This window comes from Notolepis coatsorum (assembly GCF_963971535.1).
Source record: "Notolepis coatsorum genome assembly, chromosome: 17".
NCBI lineage: Eukaryota > Metazoa > Chordata > Actinopteri > Aulopiformes > Paralepididae > Notolepis > Notolepis coatsorum.
This window is the reverse complement of record NC_140181.1, coordinates 23,415,066-23,430,054: the sequence shown is the minus strand read 5'-3', so window position 1 is coordinate 23,430,054 and position 14,989 is coordinate 23,415,066. Positions and strand designations below refer to the sequence as shown.

General features: G+C 43.5%; 1 protein-coding gene across 3 annotated transcripts in view; it reads left to right on the top strand.

Moving 5' to 3' along the window:
* kif5aa (kinesin family member 5A, a) overlaps window positions 1-14,989 on the top strand; it is a gene marked incomplete at both ends in the record, with an annotated part of 53,181 nt that overhangs the window by 18,678 nt on the left and 19,514 nt on the right. For all 3 annotated transcript variants that reach the window (XM_084333039.1, XM_084333040.1, XM_084333038.1), the window contains 13 exons: window positions 266-370; window positions 917-965; window positions 1,441-1,496; window positions 2,136-2,223; window positions 5,232-5,356; window positions 5,924-6,028; window positions 6,807-6,955; window positions 8,102-8,250; window positions 10,270-10,448; window positions 11,950-12,018; window positions 12,783-12,989; window positions 13,802-13,948; window positions 14,933-14,989. The exon at window positions 14,933-14,989 is cut by the window's right edge and continues 2 nt beyond it. In XM_084333039.1, coding sequence (XP_084189165.1) covers window positions 266-370; window positions 917-965; window positions 1,441-1,496; window positions 2,136-2,223; window positions 5,232-5,356; window positions 5,924-6,028; window positions 6,807-6,955; window positions 8,102-8,250; window positions 10,270-10,448; window positions 11,950-12,018; window positions 12,783-12,989; window positions 13,802-13,948; window positions 14,933-14,989 — 1,485 coding nt within the window. The remainder of the gene's footprint in view (window positions 1-265; window positions 371-916; window positions 966-1,440; window positions 1,497-2,135; window positions 2,224-5,231; window positions 5,357-5,923; window positions 6,029-6,806; window positions 6,956-8,101; window positions 8,251-10,269; window positions 10,449-11,949; window positions 12,019-12,782; window positions 12,990-13,801; window positions 13,949-14,932) is intronic.

The following is a 14,989-nucleotide window of genomic DNA, read 5'->3' as shown; positions in this document are numbered from 1 at the left end:
AAAGAGCAGTTGCAATAGCTAAAAAGAACACAGTCTCTATTCCTTTTGACTAGCTTACCCCCCCCCCCCCCCCCACACGAAATTCTATTTACATAACAACAAAATAATGATTTAGAGCAATTTAATAACCTGACCAGACACAACAACCCCAAATGAAATCAAGACAACCAAATAGCAAATAATTTATTCAACTAAATAAAATTAATGTAGTAACTTTATACTGTACATATATCCTACTTCTATATTTTGTGACTGTGTGTTCCAGGGCAAGCTCCATGACCCTCATCAGATGGGCATCATCCCTCGTATCGCTGAAGACATCTTCAATCACATCTTCGGCATGGATGAGAACCTGGAGTTCCACATCAAGGTGTCTGCTTCCCTCATTCCTCATTAGAATGAATGCTTAGGATCAGTATGGTGTTTATTATTATTATTATTATTATTATTATTATTATTATTATTATTATTATTATTATTATTATTATTATTATTATTATTATTATTATTATTATTATTATTATTATTATTACCTTTATTTAAACTTGAAAAATCATTTAGGGCTGTTTAGATGGGTTATGCTGTGCTGTCAGGTTGCCAAACTGTACTTGGCTAGTAGCCTTGATCCACTTTTATTGATTTGTTGCTGTTCTGAGATGCCCTGTCTGGTTCCCCATGTTGTTGTCTGCGTATGGTACAATCTGCAGTGACTCAGGCATAAAATAGTCTGCTTACAGACTGGAATTGATATAGTCTGCTTTTGTCTAGTAGAATGAAATTATACTTGTATATTGTTTTAGAAAACTGTTTAACCATAGCAAATTAGTAGGTAAAAAATATCTATAAAACTAGTAAAACGATGATACTAGTGTGGTTTTGTTTAGAGCATTTTATGTATTTTTCCATTCCTTGACAGGTTTCATACTTTGAAATCTACATGGACAAGATCCGCGACCTTCTGGATGGTTAGTTTACAGCACTTTCTCATCTCCTACATGGTATAGAATGTGTCAGACACTGAGATACAAGAGGGTCGGGTAGTAATTGACATGTAATCGGTGATGACCACAATCAGACAACGAGAAATATGTAACTATAATCAGAACAGATTACATTTAGAGAAATGTGTAATTATATTATAGTTACATTGGAAGCTTGATTACATTTTTGATTATGTCTTTAAAATATGGCAATTTTCAAGTCATCCAAAAGTATTCAGATTAGATGAAAAAATGCAATCCAAGAGATCACGTTACTAATTACAAAAATGTCCATGTAATTTGTATTCAGTAACTGACTCCATTTCAAAGTAATCTGACACACAACCCTGAAATGTAGTAAACCAAGCCAATGTTTTTATACTGTGTGCCCTAACACTGATACATTATATTCTCCCCGACAATGCAAAGCTGATCCCTTTATTCTGCATCTATTTTCTAGTGACAAAAACCAACCTGTCTGTCCATGAGGATAAGAACAGGGTCCCATTTGTCAAGGTTGGTAAAAACAGTGTTTGTTATAGTCATACAACTATTACACTATGTCCTTGGGCAGGCTATATCTCTATTGATCTGATTTATTTTCTAATATTCTTTATTATTTAGTTCTTTTTCTCCTCTCTTAATTGGCTCCTCCCCTTATTTTCTCCACTTTCTTACTTTCACCTCTCCCTTTACCTCCTCTCCTCTTATCTCATCTCCTTGACTAGCTTTTATCTTTTTTTCCCTCCTCTCCTCTCCTCTCCTTTCCTCTCCTCTTATTTCATCTAATTTCCCCTCCTTTATCTCTCCTCTCATCTCTCCCCCTTTTCCTCTCCTCTCCTCCCCTCCTATTCTCTCATATCCTCTTCTGTCCTCTACTCGCCCTCCTCTCTTCTCCTCTCACCCCCCCTTCTCCCTCTCCTCTTCTGTCCTCTCCTCTCCCTCCTTCTCTCCTCTCCTCTCTTCTACTACTGGCGGTGTGTTATACTAGACTCTCGCAATGGAAATAAGCCTCTGGGCTTTACCGTGTTCGCATGCTCTGTGATTCTAAAGTATGAATTGACTGCAGTGCAGTGTTATATGTTTTTTTTTTTTAACGCATCAAATTTATTAATTCATTCATTCATTGACTCTCCTCTCTCTTTGATGTCATAGGGATGTACTGAACGCTTTGTATCCAGCCCCGATGAGGTCATGGACGTGATTGACGAGGGAAAATCCAACCGTCACGTCGCTGTGACCAGTAAGTCTTTCTCTAGTATTATGGGATGTTCTAATGTTGAATAGTTAAGCACTGTCTCCAAACAGCACTGTATCCAAACGCACTGTATCCAAACAGCACTGTATCCAAACAGCACTGTATCCAAACAGCACTGTATCCAAACAGCACTGTATCCAAACAGCACTGTGTCCAAACAGCACTGTGTCCAAACAGCACTGTATCCAAACAGCACTGTATCCAAACAGCACTGTGTCCAAACAGCACTGTGTCCAAACAGCACTGTATCCAAACAGCACTGTATCCAAACAACACTGTGTCCAAACAGCACTGTGTCCAAACAGCACTGTATCCAAACAGCACTGTATCCAAACAGCACTGTATCCAAACAGCACTGTGTCCAAACAGCACTGTATCCAAACAGCACTGTGCCCAAACAGCACTGTATCCAAACAGCACTGTGTCCAAACAGCACTGTCAGCACTGTATCCAAACAGCACTGTGTCCAAACAGCACTGTGTCCAAACAGCACTGTATCCAAACAGCACTGTATCCAAACAGCACTGTATCCAAACAGCACAGGGTCCAAACAGCACTGTGTCCAAACAGCACTGTGTCCAAACAGCACTGTATCCAAACAGCACTGTGTCCAAACAGCACTGTATCCAAACAGCACTGTATCCAAACAGCACGGGGTCCAAACAGCACTGTATCCAAACAGCACTGTGTCCAAACAGCACTGTGTCCAAACAGCACGGTGTCCAAACCAATGGTTTTCAATGTGAGGCTCAGGACTTGGATTCAAATGGCTCCCCAAATTATTCTCTGCAAGGATCTGATGAAGCCAAAGCTCTCAGTAATAATAATAATAATAATAATAATAATAATAATAATAATAATAATAATAATAATAATAATAATAATAATAATAATAATAATAATAATAATAATAATAATAATAATAATAATAATAATAATAATAATAATAATAATAATAATAATAATAATAATACATTTTATTTGGAGGCGCCTTTCAAAACACCCAAGGTCACCTTACAGGGCATAAAAACAGAACAGTCAAGATTAAAACAATGATCTTGGCAAAAGTGTCAGTGGAGTTAAAAACAAGACAAACAATGTAAACGTATGAAATATAAAACAGTGGCACACAGGGTGCAGTTATAGTGAGTATGCCCAGTATGCAAGGCAGTTAAAAGACAAGGAAGTATAAAAAACAGTGAAGTTAAAAACAGACAAACAAACAGCAGGGGGTATTGGGCAGTGATGGAGGTTATAGTGAATATGCGAATTTGAACAGATGGGTTTTCAATTGTGATCTGAATGATGAGAGTGAGTCTGACTGTCGGATGTGTGGGGGCAGGGAGTTCCAGAGTCTGGGAGCCGAGCAGCTGAACGCTGAGATCCAACGTGTTTAGTTCCATGCCCCTTCTTCTAAAAGCATTCAAAATAACCCAGCTCAGAATCACTCTCTCTCTATCTAACTGGCCGCCATCAGTACATTCCACTGCTATACGCCGGGCTTTCTCTCTCTCTTTCTGTTGCCAACGGTGGCGTAACGGAGTGGTTAATGATGTGTAAAGGGACAGTTGGGTTCATGTAGCTTGTTATAATTCTTTGTTATGTAATGCGGCGTGATACAGTGTTCTCTCTACCACGTGCCCGTCCGTTCTTATCAGGGAAATAAGAACTAGTCAAATGGAGTACAATCTAATTTAGCTGGTGGGGGAGCAGACGTTGTCGATTTAATTAAGCAAAGAGAGAACAAAGTGCAGCCACATCTCTGACAAACTGAGTGAAACCTTCTCCTGGAAGAAGTTAATTATTCCCGGAAGTGAATTTGAGCAGCACTTCCTGTCATGCTCATGCAGTAGACACAGGTCAAGGTATAACCGTTTCAACCGTTTATTTCAACCGATTATAGTAATCGAAACACTCAGTGATCACCCACTCGCCCATTCCCCTTTTCCATCACCGGTTGGAGGGTTCTCTCTCCACGATTTCTACAGTAGCTTTAGGAGAGATTGGTGTGTGCTCACAAATACTGACTGAACTTCTGGGGCACAGGAAGAACATTATGGGAATTCTTGGGTGACTGGGTGACATTCCTCTTTAATGGGGTCCCGTAGCATTCACACAGCGGATGACAAACTCTTCACACATCAGCCGATATGTTTCATTCAGAAGACTGCATTCCATCTACACTGTGTGTTCTGGACGTGGTCTGTCTGAATCACTGAATCACTGCACTAGTGCGGTGACAGACACGCTTGTGTGTGTGTGTGTGTGTGTGTGTGTGTGTGTGTGTGTGTGTGTGTGTGTGTGTGTGTGTGTGTGTGTGTGTGTGTGTGTGTGTGTGTGTGTGTGTGTGTGTGTGTGTGTGTGTGTGTGTGTGTGTGTGTGTGTGTGTGTGTGTGTGTGTGTGTGTGTGTGTGTGTGTGTGTGTGTGTGTGTAAGAGAGAGTGGGATAGAAGCGATAGAGGGAGAGATGGAAGGGTGGAAGGAGGGGGGCAAGGGTGGAAGAATAGAGGAGGACCTTGATATTTTTGCTTAATGAATGAATGAATAAATAAATAAAATGTTGTTCAAATAAATTCGATACAATTTCAATTTATAAAATTCATTTGAATTTATTTTAAATAACACTAAACAAAACCGTCTTCATTGAAACGTATGATTGCTCTCTCTGCAGTCTCTCCGTCACGTTTCTATGGTGTATATAAGTTCTGGCTGTACAGTAGTTTGTAGGTTTTACACATGTTTTTTGAGATGTTAATGCTTATTATTAATGCTTATCTATCTATCTATCTATCTATCTATCTATCTATCTATCTATCTATCTATCTATCTATCTATCTATCTATCTATCTATCTATCTATCTATCTATCTATCTATCTATCTATCTATCTATCTATCTATCTATCTATCTATCTATCTATCTATCTATCTATCTATCTATCTATCTATCTATCTATCTATCTATCTATCTATCTATCTATCTATCTATCTGTAGACATGAACGAGCACAGTTCTCGCAGCCACAGCATCTTCCTGATCAACATCAAGCAAGAGCATGTGGAGACTGAGCAGAAGCTGTGTGGAAAGCTCTACCTGGTCGACCTGGCTGGTAGTGAGAAGGTATGAAAGCTCTACCTGGTCCACCTGGCTGGTAGTGAGAAGGTATGAAATCTCTACCTGGTCCACCTGGCTGGTAGTGAGAAGGTATGAAATCTCTACCTGGTCCACCTGGCTGGTAGTGAGAAGGTATGAAAGCTCTACCTGGTCGACCTGGCTGGTAGTGAGAAGGTATGAAAGCTCTACCTGGTCGACCTGGCTGGTAGTGAGAAGGTATGAAATCTCTACATGGTCCACTTGGCTGGTAGTGAGAAGGTATGAAAAACATGATCTACTGTACCTGGTGTATCACAAGGAAGCACTGTGACCAGAAATCCTTGTAGACCCCTTTGATACAGCTAAGGTGGCTTGTGGCTATCTTCAAATTTAAACAGTGTCTCACTTACTGTAATGTTTAGTGTCATGTAAATGTTCACGTGACAGTACCTGAGATTCAGAAAGTTCGACATTTTAATACGGCTGCTATGGGAATGTTCAGCCAAATTACATTGTAAATGGGTGTAGGTATATTGAACATAGTCAGCGTTTGCTTATCCATCTCCTCTCTCTCTCTCTCTCTCTGTCCTACAGGTCAGTAAGACCGGTGCTGCTGGATCGGTCCTGGACGAAGCGAAGAACATCAACAAGTCTCTGTCCGCTCTGGGCAACGTCATCTCTGCTCTGGCCGAGGGCACGGTGAGAAGGAGACCTCTTTAGAACACACAGCAGTATTCACTTTGAGAACGGCCCTAACAGCTCTAAGCTATCAACTCTAAGCTATCCACATATGCATCCTGCGCCACTCGCAGTGCCAGCCTAATTCTTACAAACGTCATCATTCTCCATCACTTTGCCAATATTGCGAAAAGATTGTTGGAATGCTGCAGATTCAGTCTTCCATTTCTATTGCGCACATTGTGGGTAGAAAAGTATCAAAATAGAATTTTGCTGCATAGAATATGTTTCATCTGCTGAGTTTTGTTGCATTAATTCCAACAACCCCCCCCCCCCTGAAAGTCTCTCCCCATCACAGAGACAAACACCCCTGAAGCATTTCTTACTCTCTTTTAGTTATTCTTATCGACTTATTCCTCTTGCTCTCTCTCCCTCCTCACCCACTCCTATTCATCCCTTTCTCTTCTCCTCTCTCGCCTTCTCTATCTCTCTCTCTCTCTCTTACCTCCTCCGCCTTCTCTTCTCTGCCTCTCCCTCCCTCTTTTTTCTTCTTGTTTTCTTCTTCTCTCTCCCACCTCTCCCTCCCTCTGTCTTCCCTTTATTCATCCCTCTATCACTCTCCACCTCTTCCTTTCCCTTTTTTGTCCTCCCTCTCTTCTCCCTCACCTCTCCCTCCCCCTCCCTCATTTCCTCTCCCTCTCTCCCTGCCTCCCTCTCTCTCCCCCCTTCTCCCTCCCTCTCTTTATCTCCCTCCCTCATTTCCTCTCTCTCTCCCCCCCCCCCCCTCTCTCTCCTCTAGAAATCCCATGTTCCATACCGTGACAGTAAGATGACCCGTATCCTGCAGGACTCTCTGGGTGGGAACTGTCGCACCACCATGTTTATCTGCTGCTCTCCGTCCAGCTACAACGACGCTGAGACCAAGTCCACCCTCATGTTCGGACAACGGTACATAGTGATCCATCTGCAGCAGTGCTTCTCAGTGTGGGGTCAAGGGTCAAGGAGGTTTCAGCAGTGCTTCTCAGTGTGGGGTCAAGGGGTCAAGGAGATTTCAGCAGTGCTTCTCAGTGTGGGGTCAAGGGTCAAGGAGGTTTCAGCAGTGTGCTTCTCGGTGTGGGGTCAAGGGTCAAGGAGGTTTCAGCAGTGCTTCTCAGTGTGGGGTCAAGGGTCAAGGAGATTTCAGCAGTGCTTCTCGGTGTGGGGTCAAGGAGGTTTCAGCAGTGCTTCTCGGTGTGGGGTCAAGGGTCAAGGAGGTTTCAGCGGTGCTTCTCGGTGTGGGGTCAAGGGTCAAGGAGGTTTCAGCAGTGCTTCTCGGTGTGGGGTCAAGGGTCAAGGAGGTTTCAGCAGTGCTTCTCGGTGTGGGGTCAAGGAGGGTCCCCAGAGAAACAGGAAATAGTTAAAGGACTATTACACCAACATTATGGGAAATACAGTATGCTTACAGTCTTCTCCAGAGTTAGACAAACTATAGCCTAGCTCAGCACAAATGAATGGACGCGGATATGGACCACTAGCATAGCTTAAAAAACACTGGGAGAGGTGGTTTTGGCAAACAGCTAGGCTAGCTGGTCCGTATCCATGTCCATTCATTTGTACCATTTAGGGAGAGGACATTGGTCTCTATCTTCTTGTCTGACTCTGGATAAGATGGTAAGCGCATTTCCCATAATAACTAATTTTTTTTTGCCTCCCTAGAAGTTAGAAGAATGTATAACAGTGACTGTTTCCATCTGTTTCACGTTCTCCACTGTTATCTCCTCAGCTACAGTAGACTAGAGTGTGGAATTTTGGAATTGAAGTGTCCTCGGCATAATTGAGATTGAGAACCACAGATCTGGAAGGACCCTTATTATGAGCACTGTCACCGACTAAAAGACATACATTGTCAAATAATAATCACAACAACAACCAGATGATCAGTTTTGGGTCAAAAAAAATGGAAGTAGAAGAAGGAACACGGATCTGGTATAATCCAAAATATGACATTCAGTGACAGGCGTTTCTTTCTCTACCTCCCTCTGTTTCTCTCTCTCTCTCTCTCTCCCCCTCTCTCTCTCTGTCCACCCCCCCCCCCGCACACACACACACACACAGTGCCAAGACCATCAGGAACACTGCCTCCATCAATCTGGAGCTGACTGCGGAGCAGTGGAAGAGGAAGTACGAGAAGGAGAAGGAGAAGAACAAGACCATGAAAGAGACCATTCAGAGGCTGGAGGCTGAGCTCAACCGCTGGAGGAACGGTGAGACATTACAGAGAGAGCACCAGCCTCCTCAACTACAGACATTACAGAGAGAGCACCAGCCTCCTCAACTACAGACATTACAGAGAGAGCACCAGCCTCCTCAACTACAGACATTACAGAGAGAGCACCAGCCTCCTCAACTACAGACATTACAGAGAGAGCACCAGCCTCCTCAACTACAGACATTACAGAGAGAGCACCAGCCTCCTCAACTACAGACATTACAGAGAGAGCACCAGCCTCCTCAACTACAGACATTACAGAGAGAGGCACCAGCCTCCTCAACTACAGACATTACAGAGAGAGCACCAGCCTCCTCAACTACAGACATTACAGAGAGAGCACCAGCCTCCTCAACTACAGACATTACAGAGAGAGCACCAGCCTCCTCAACTACAGACATTACAGAGAGAGCACCAGCCTCCTCAACTACAGACATTACAGAGAGAGCACCAGCCTCCTCAACTACAGACATCAATAACTACAGACATCAATAACTACAGACATCAATAAGTACAGACGTCAATAACTACAGACATCAATAACTACAGACATCAATAACTACAGACGTCAATAACTACAGACATCAATAACTACAGATGTCAATAACTACAGACGTCAATAACTACAGGCATCAATAACTACAGACGTCAATAACTACAGACATCAATAACTACAGACATCAATAACTACAGACGTCAATAACTACAGACATCAATAACTACAGACATCAATAACTACAGACATCAATAACTACAGGCATCAATAACTACAGACGTCAATAACTACAGACGTCAATAACTACAGACGTCAATAACTACAGACATCAATAACTACAGACATCAATAACTACAGATGTCAATAACTACATACATCAATAACTACAGACATCAATAACTACAGACATCAATAACTACAGATGTCAATAACTACATACATCAATAACTACAGACATCAATAACTACAGACGTCAATAACTACAGGCATCAATAACTACATACATCAATAACTACAGACGTCAATAACTACAGGCATCAATAACTACAGACATCAATAACTACAGACATCAATAACTACAGACAGCAATAACTACAGACATCAATAACTACAGGCATCAATAACTACAGATGTCAATAACTACAGATGTCAATAACTACAGACATCAATAACTACAGGCATCAATAACTACAGACGTCAATAACTACATCAATAACTACAGACGTCAATAACTACATCAATAACTACAGACATCAATAACTACAGGCATCAATAACTACAGACGTCAATAACTACAGGCATCAATAACTACAGACATCAATAACTACAGGCATCAATAACTACACACATCAATAACTACAGACATCAATAACCCTTTCAGGTGTACTGAAAGAAAATGTATAGGATTCTCAGAATCCTCTTCCTATTAGAATGTTCAGTCTCATGTGTGAGGTTGTACACCTGACAGGGTTGGGGTTGTACACCTGACAGGGTTGGGGTTGTACACCTGACAGGGTTGGGGTTGTACACCTGACAGGGTTGAGGTTGTACACCTGACAGGGTTGAGGTTCATCACTGCTGCTGGATCATTACCTTGTATCTTCAAAAGGTCACTTTAACAGTCATTCAGAATAATCTATGCCATTTGATGGATGCTTTTATCCCCCTCCACCCCCCCCCCCCCCCCACTGTCCATCCCTCTCCCTCTTTTCTTCCATCCCTCCCTCTCTCCTTCCCTCCCCCTTCATCCTCCCTCCCTCCCTCTGTCCGTCTATCCCTCTCCATCCATCCCTCTCCCCTGTCTGTCCATCCCTCCCTCCCTCTCCATCTCTCCATCCCTCCCTCCCTCTACCCCATCCCTCCCTCCCTCTCTCCATCCCTCCCTCCCTCTCTCTCCATCCCTTCTTCTCCACCCCTCCCTCCCTCTCTCCATCCCTCCCTCTCCATCCCTCCCTCTCCATCCCTCCCTCTCCCTCCTTCCCTCTCTCTCCATCCCTCCCTCTCCCTGTCCCCCGTCAGGAGAGAACGTGCCTGAGACAGAGCGCACTACTGCGGACGTAGTGACCCGCGTGGAGACGGTGGAGGAGCGTCCCGTCCTGGACAACGACACCACCTCCATCGTGGTGCGCATCTCGGAGGAGGAGCGCAAGAAGTACGAGGAGGAGATCCGCAAGCTGTACAAGCAGCTGGACGACAAGGTCTGCGTGGAGTTAGTTTGGCGTAGCCATATCTCTCTCCCCACTATGTTAGCGCTGTGTCAGCACTGGAGAGAGGTCTGGCTGAACCAATGTATTGTCATTCCGCTATAGGGGACAGAAAATATCGGGCTTGTTTGTATTTCTTTAAACCAATCACAATCATCCGGGGCGGTGCTAAGCAAAGTAGAACCATATGTTATAGTGGGCTCAGCTTAGAAGGTGAAGTCAGTTGTTGGATTTCTCGATATCAGCCAGTAATCACCTCGTCACCTGTGGTTCCGTGACGTTTCTGCGTTGTGTTTATCTCTTTCTTATCGTGCTGACCCTCTCTCCAGCCCTGTTGATACATTCGTCACAAAAAGAATTAACGAGACACTGGAAACAGGATACCTCTCCTGGATGTTATGTTTATTCTCATAAACATACTCTGTACAAGATGGAAAAACAGTTCTGAAAGGTCCTTGAAAAAGTCTTAATTCATTATTCTACCGTCTCTTCTGCTATTAGTCCGATGGTGGTTGTCACGGCCTAGTGTTATCCAAAAAGCCTTCCCTGTTAGCCGAAGCTAGCTCGTGGCAACCGGAGGGTGGGGCCACGCGTCAGCTTCCCTTCCCCCACCCTCTAGCTCCTGAGGTCTCTGTCTACGTGTCCACACTTCGTTCCTTAGTCTGACCAAACCCGGAAGAACTCCTAGCTATAAACTATCGTCCTTAGCAACGGCTGACAGGCCATAGCAACCGCGCAATGCATCTCCGTCTCACCTACGACCCAAATTTCTCACCCTTTCTCTATCTTTTCCCCATAGCAACGGCTTCTCTGTTGATAGTAACTCCCATCCCTAGCCGACCCACTATCTTTGTTGATACGGCCTCGGTGCGGCTGGCTGCTACTCCCCCATCTCCAGCACTCTGCCTGCTCTGCTTATGGAGAGTTCTAACAATATTTCTTCCCTGTCTGCTCCCCAGCATGAAGCCTGAGTGTCAGAGGAGATGTCTGCTCTCATTGACAGATATTTACATTATGTACACATTGAAAAACAGGGCTATTCTATCACAGTGGTATAACATATTGGGTATATTCTGTTTGGTTTTACACAATATGTCTATCGGTGTGTTGTGTGTGTGTAGGGGCAGGTATATATAAGATTTTTTCTTCTTCCTGTTCCTTTTGGCCATGGTATTTTTGGTGAATTATATGAATATGTACTGTTGGACTGTGGTAATTCCATGTACGAATAAATAAATGATGATGATGATGATGATGATGATGATGATGATGATGATGATATTGAACCAGATAGCGTGAGGAATCTGTAGATACCAAACATGTCATACTAGTTTACCAGGAAAGGGCTGAACATCCAAATCCTCAACTTTCTTTCCTGAGATACCTCACAATCTAAGACGAGACGGCACTATTTCAGGTATAATTTTCGGCAAAAAAAAACATGATCTTCTATTCGGGCCGATATGGTAAATAATTCCAGTGTGTTTCCAAACAGGATGACGAGATTAACCTCCAGTGTCAGGTGGTGGAGAAACTGAAGGAGCAGATGATGGACCAGGATGAGGTGAGGATACGTTCTGACACACACACGCGCACGCGCACGCACACGCACACACACACAAACACACACACACACGCATGCACACACGCACACACACACACACACACACACACACACCACCACCACCACGGGCTCTCTCTCCTCTCTCTTTCAGTCCTAATCCTTCTCAATTATCTGAGATTTACATTACTTCGTTTTGACATATTGTACATTTAGCAAGCACATCTTATCCAGAATGAGTCTCATTTTAATTTAGCCTTCAGTGTTGTCGTGTGTGTCTGACATTTTAATCAGTGGGTTATGTTAACCCATTTTATTAGTCAGACAGACAGTTCCAATTACTCAGTCAGATGTCATAGCAAGCAGCAGCAGGGCATAACTGTTGCCTAGAAGCACTATACTTTCCTTTATACAAACTTTATCTTACCTTATCGCACCTCACTTTACCTTACCTTATGTTATTTTACCTTACCTTAACTTACCTTATCTTACCATGCCATACCTTATCTTATCTTACCTTACCGTATCTTAACTTATCTTACCATACCATACCTTACCTTACCTTATCGTACCTTACCTTACCATACCATACCATACCATACCTTACCTTACTTTACCTTACCGTACCTTACCTTACCGTACCTTACCGTACCTTACCTTACCGTACCTTACCTTACCTTACCTTATCGTACCTTACCTTATCGTACCTTACCTTACCTTACCATACCTTACCTTACCTTACCTTACCTGACCTGATCTCCTCTCAGCTCCTGGCCTCCTCCCGTGGAGACGGTGATAAGGTCCAGGCGGAGCTGGGCCGCCTGCAGGTGGAAAGTGACTGCGCTAAGGCGGAGGTGAAGGAGGTCCTGCAGGCCCTGGAGGAGCTGGCCATCAACTACGACCAGAAGAGCCAGGAGGTGGAGGAGAAGGGCCTCCAGAACCAGCTGCTGGCCGACCAGCTGGCCCAGAAGATGGTAAGATAGAGAGATGGAAAACTAGCTAGCCCAGAAGATGGTAAGATAGAGAGATGGAAAACTAGCTAGCCCAGAAGATGGTAAGATAGAGAGACACAAAACTAGCTAGCCCAGAAGATGGTAAGATAGAGAGATGGAAAACTAGCTAGCCCAGAAGATGGTAAGATAGAGAGACACAAAACTAGCTAGCCCAGAAGATGGTAAGATAGAGAGACACAAAACTAGCTAGCCCAGAAGATGGTAAGATAGAGAGATGGAAAACTAGCTAGCCCAGATGATGGTAAGATAGAGAGATGGAAAACTAGCTAGCCCAGAAGATGGTAAGATAGAGAGATGGAAAACTAGCTAGCCCAGAAGATGGTAAGATAGAGAGATGGAAAACTAGCTAGCCCAGAAGATGGTAAGATAGAGAGACACAAAACTAGCTAGCCCAGAAGATGGTAAGTTAGAGAGATACAAAACTAGCTAGCCCAGAAGAATCAGAGTATTTATTGCCAAGTAAGCTTGCACATACAAGGAATTTGTCTTGGTCATTTGGTGCATCAGATAACAATAACAACACTTACAAAACAAGTAGGAATAAATAATAAATTAAAGTAGAATAGAATAGAATATAGTACAGGGCAGTAGCCTACAGTTGTGTAGGATGTAGTAGAACATATCTTAGACAATTAGTCAAATATAATTGAAATAGGGGTAATAATGTTGATCACGTTTAAATAAAAAATATTCTTGTATCTTCAACTCTTCCTCTATCCCTTCACTCTCTCTCTCTCCCTCCTCCCTCTACCTCTTTGTCTGTCCCGTGATAGGCCAGTCTGATGGAGCTGGAGGCGGAGCTTTCCCACATGCAGGAAGTGAGTGGTCAGCAGAGGAAGCGCATCGCTGACGTTCTGAACGGCCTGATGAGGGATCTCAGTGAGTTCAGCACCATCGTGGGCAATGGGGAGATCAAGCTGGTGAGTAGAATAACCACAGTAGGGCCACAAGGACCCAGGAACACTTTCAGTTGAATGGGGTTTTGCCATGATAGACGTATTTTCAAACCAGCGCAAATTCACAATAGCTGCGATCACACAAAATGCGTGCATCCATGCATTCACCTACACACAAACACTTGACCTCCATGTCAAATGTCAGCCTCCTAGCGTGGGAACTGTGGCCATGAGAGGGTGCATGGGGACACCTTTATGGACCGACCAACCAACCAACCAACCAACCAAGCAAGCCAACAGAGAGAGCTATAGAACTGCTGGTTGCAGCTAACGTCACGGTGACCAATCGCAGCCACTCTTATTGTCTGGGACCAAATACGGCCACGCCCCATTCCCAGTAAAAAGTGGGAATCTCTAGAATGGGTTTCGGGCGACGCTGTATACGGAAGTGACGATAGACAACACTTTCTGTTGTCAGTAGATGGCAGCATTGGTTTAAAATTAAAAGGTGAAAATGTTGAAAACTACATGAATACATTTCCCAAGATCCTTAGCACAGGTCACAGGTCACTGGGATGTGTCTATTCTTCGCCGTGATCTGAACAGCGGTAAACTATTACTGCCACCTCGGTATAGCGACCGCGAATGGTAAACTAATTATCTTAACAAAAGTGCGCTGGTAGCGTTACATATGTTGTCTAAAGGGGGACATATGGTACAATTTAAGATTTGAATGATAATCGGCATATAAAGGACAACATAAAGCATCGTTAATTTGTAAGAAACCTCAATGAAAACGGTAATATTCGCTATGGTTATGAAAATGTGCTAGAATCCTATAAAAATGTGGACGCATTTGGTCTACGTTCCGTTAGAACATGTTTTGAAAATATTAGCTTGAAATGCAAACCATTTGAATCCCAAGTTGATTGTAGACTATAATACAACAGCAACATGCATGTCAATAACATCAAGCCCTGCCCCCCGTCCCCCCCCCCCCCTCCCCAGCCCGTGGAGATCAGCGGGGCGATCGAGGAGGAGTTCACGGTGGCCCGCCTCTACATC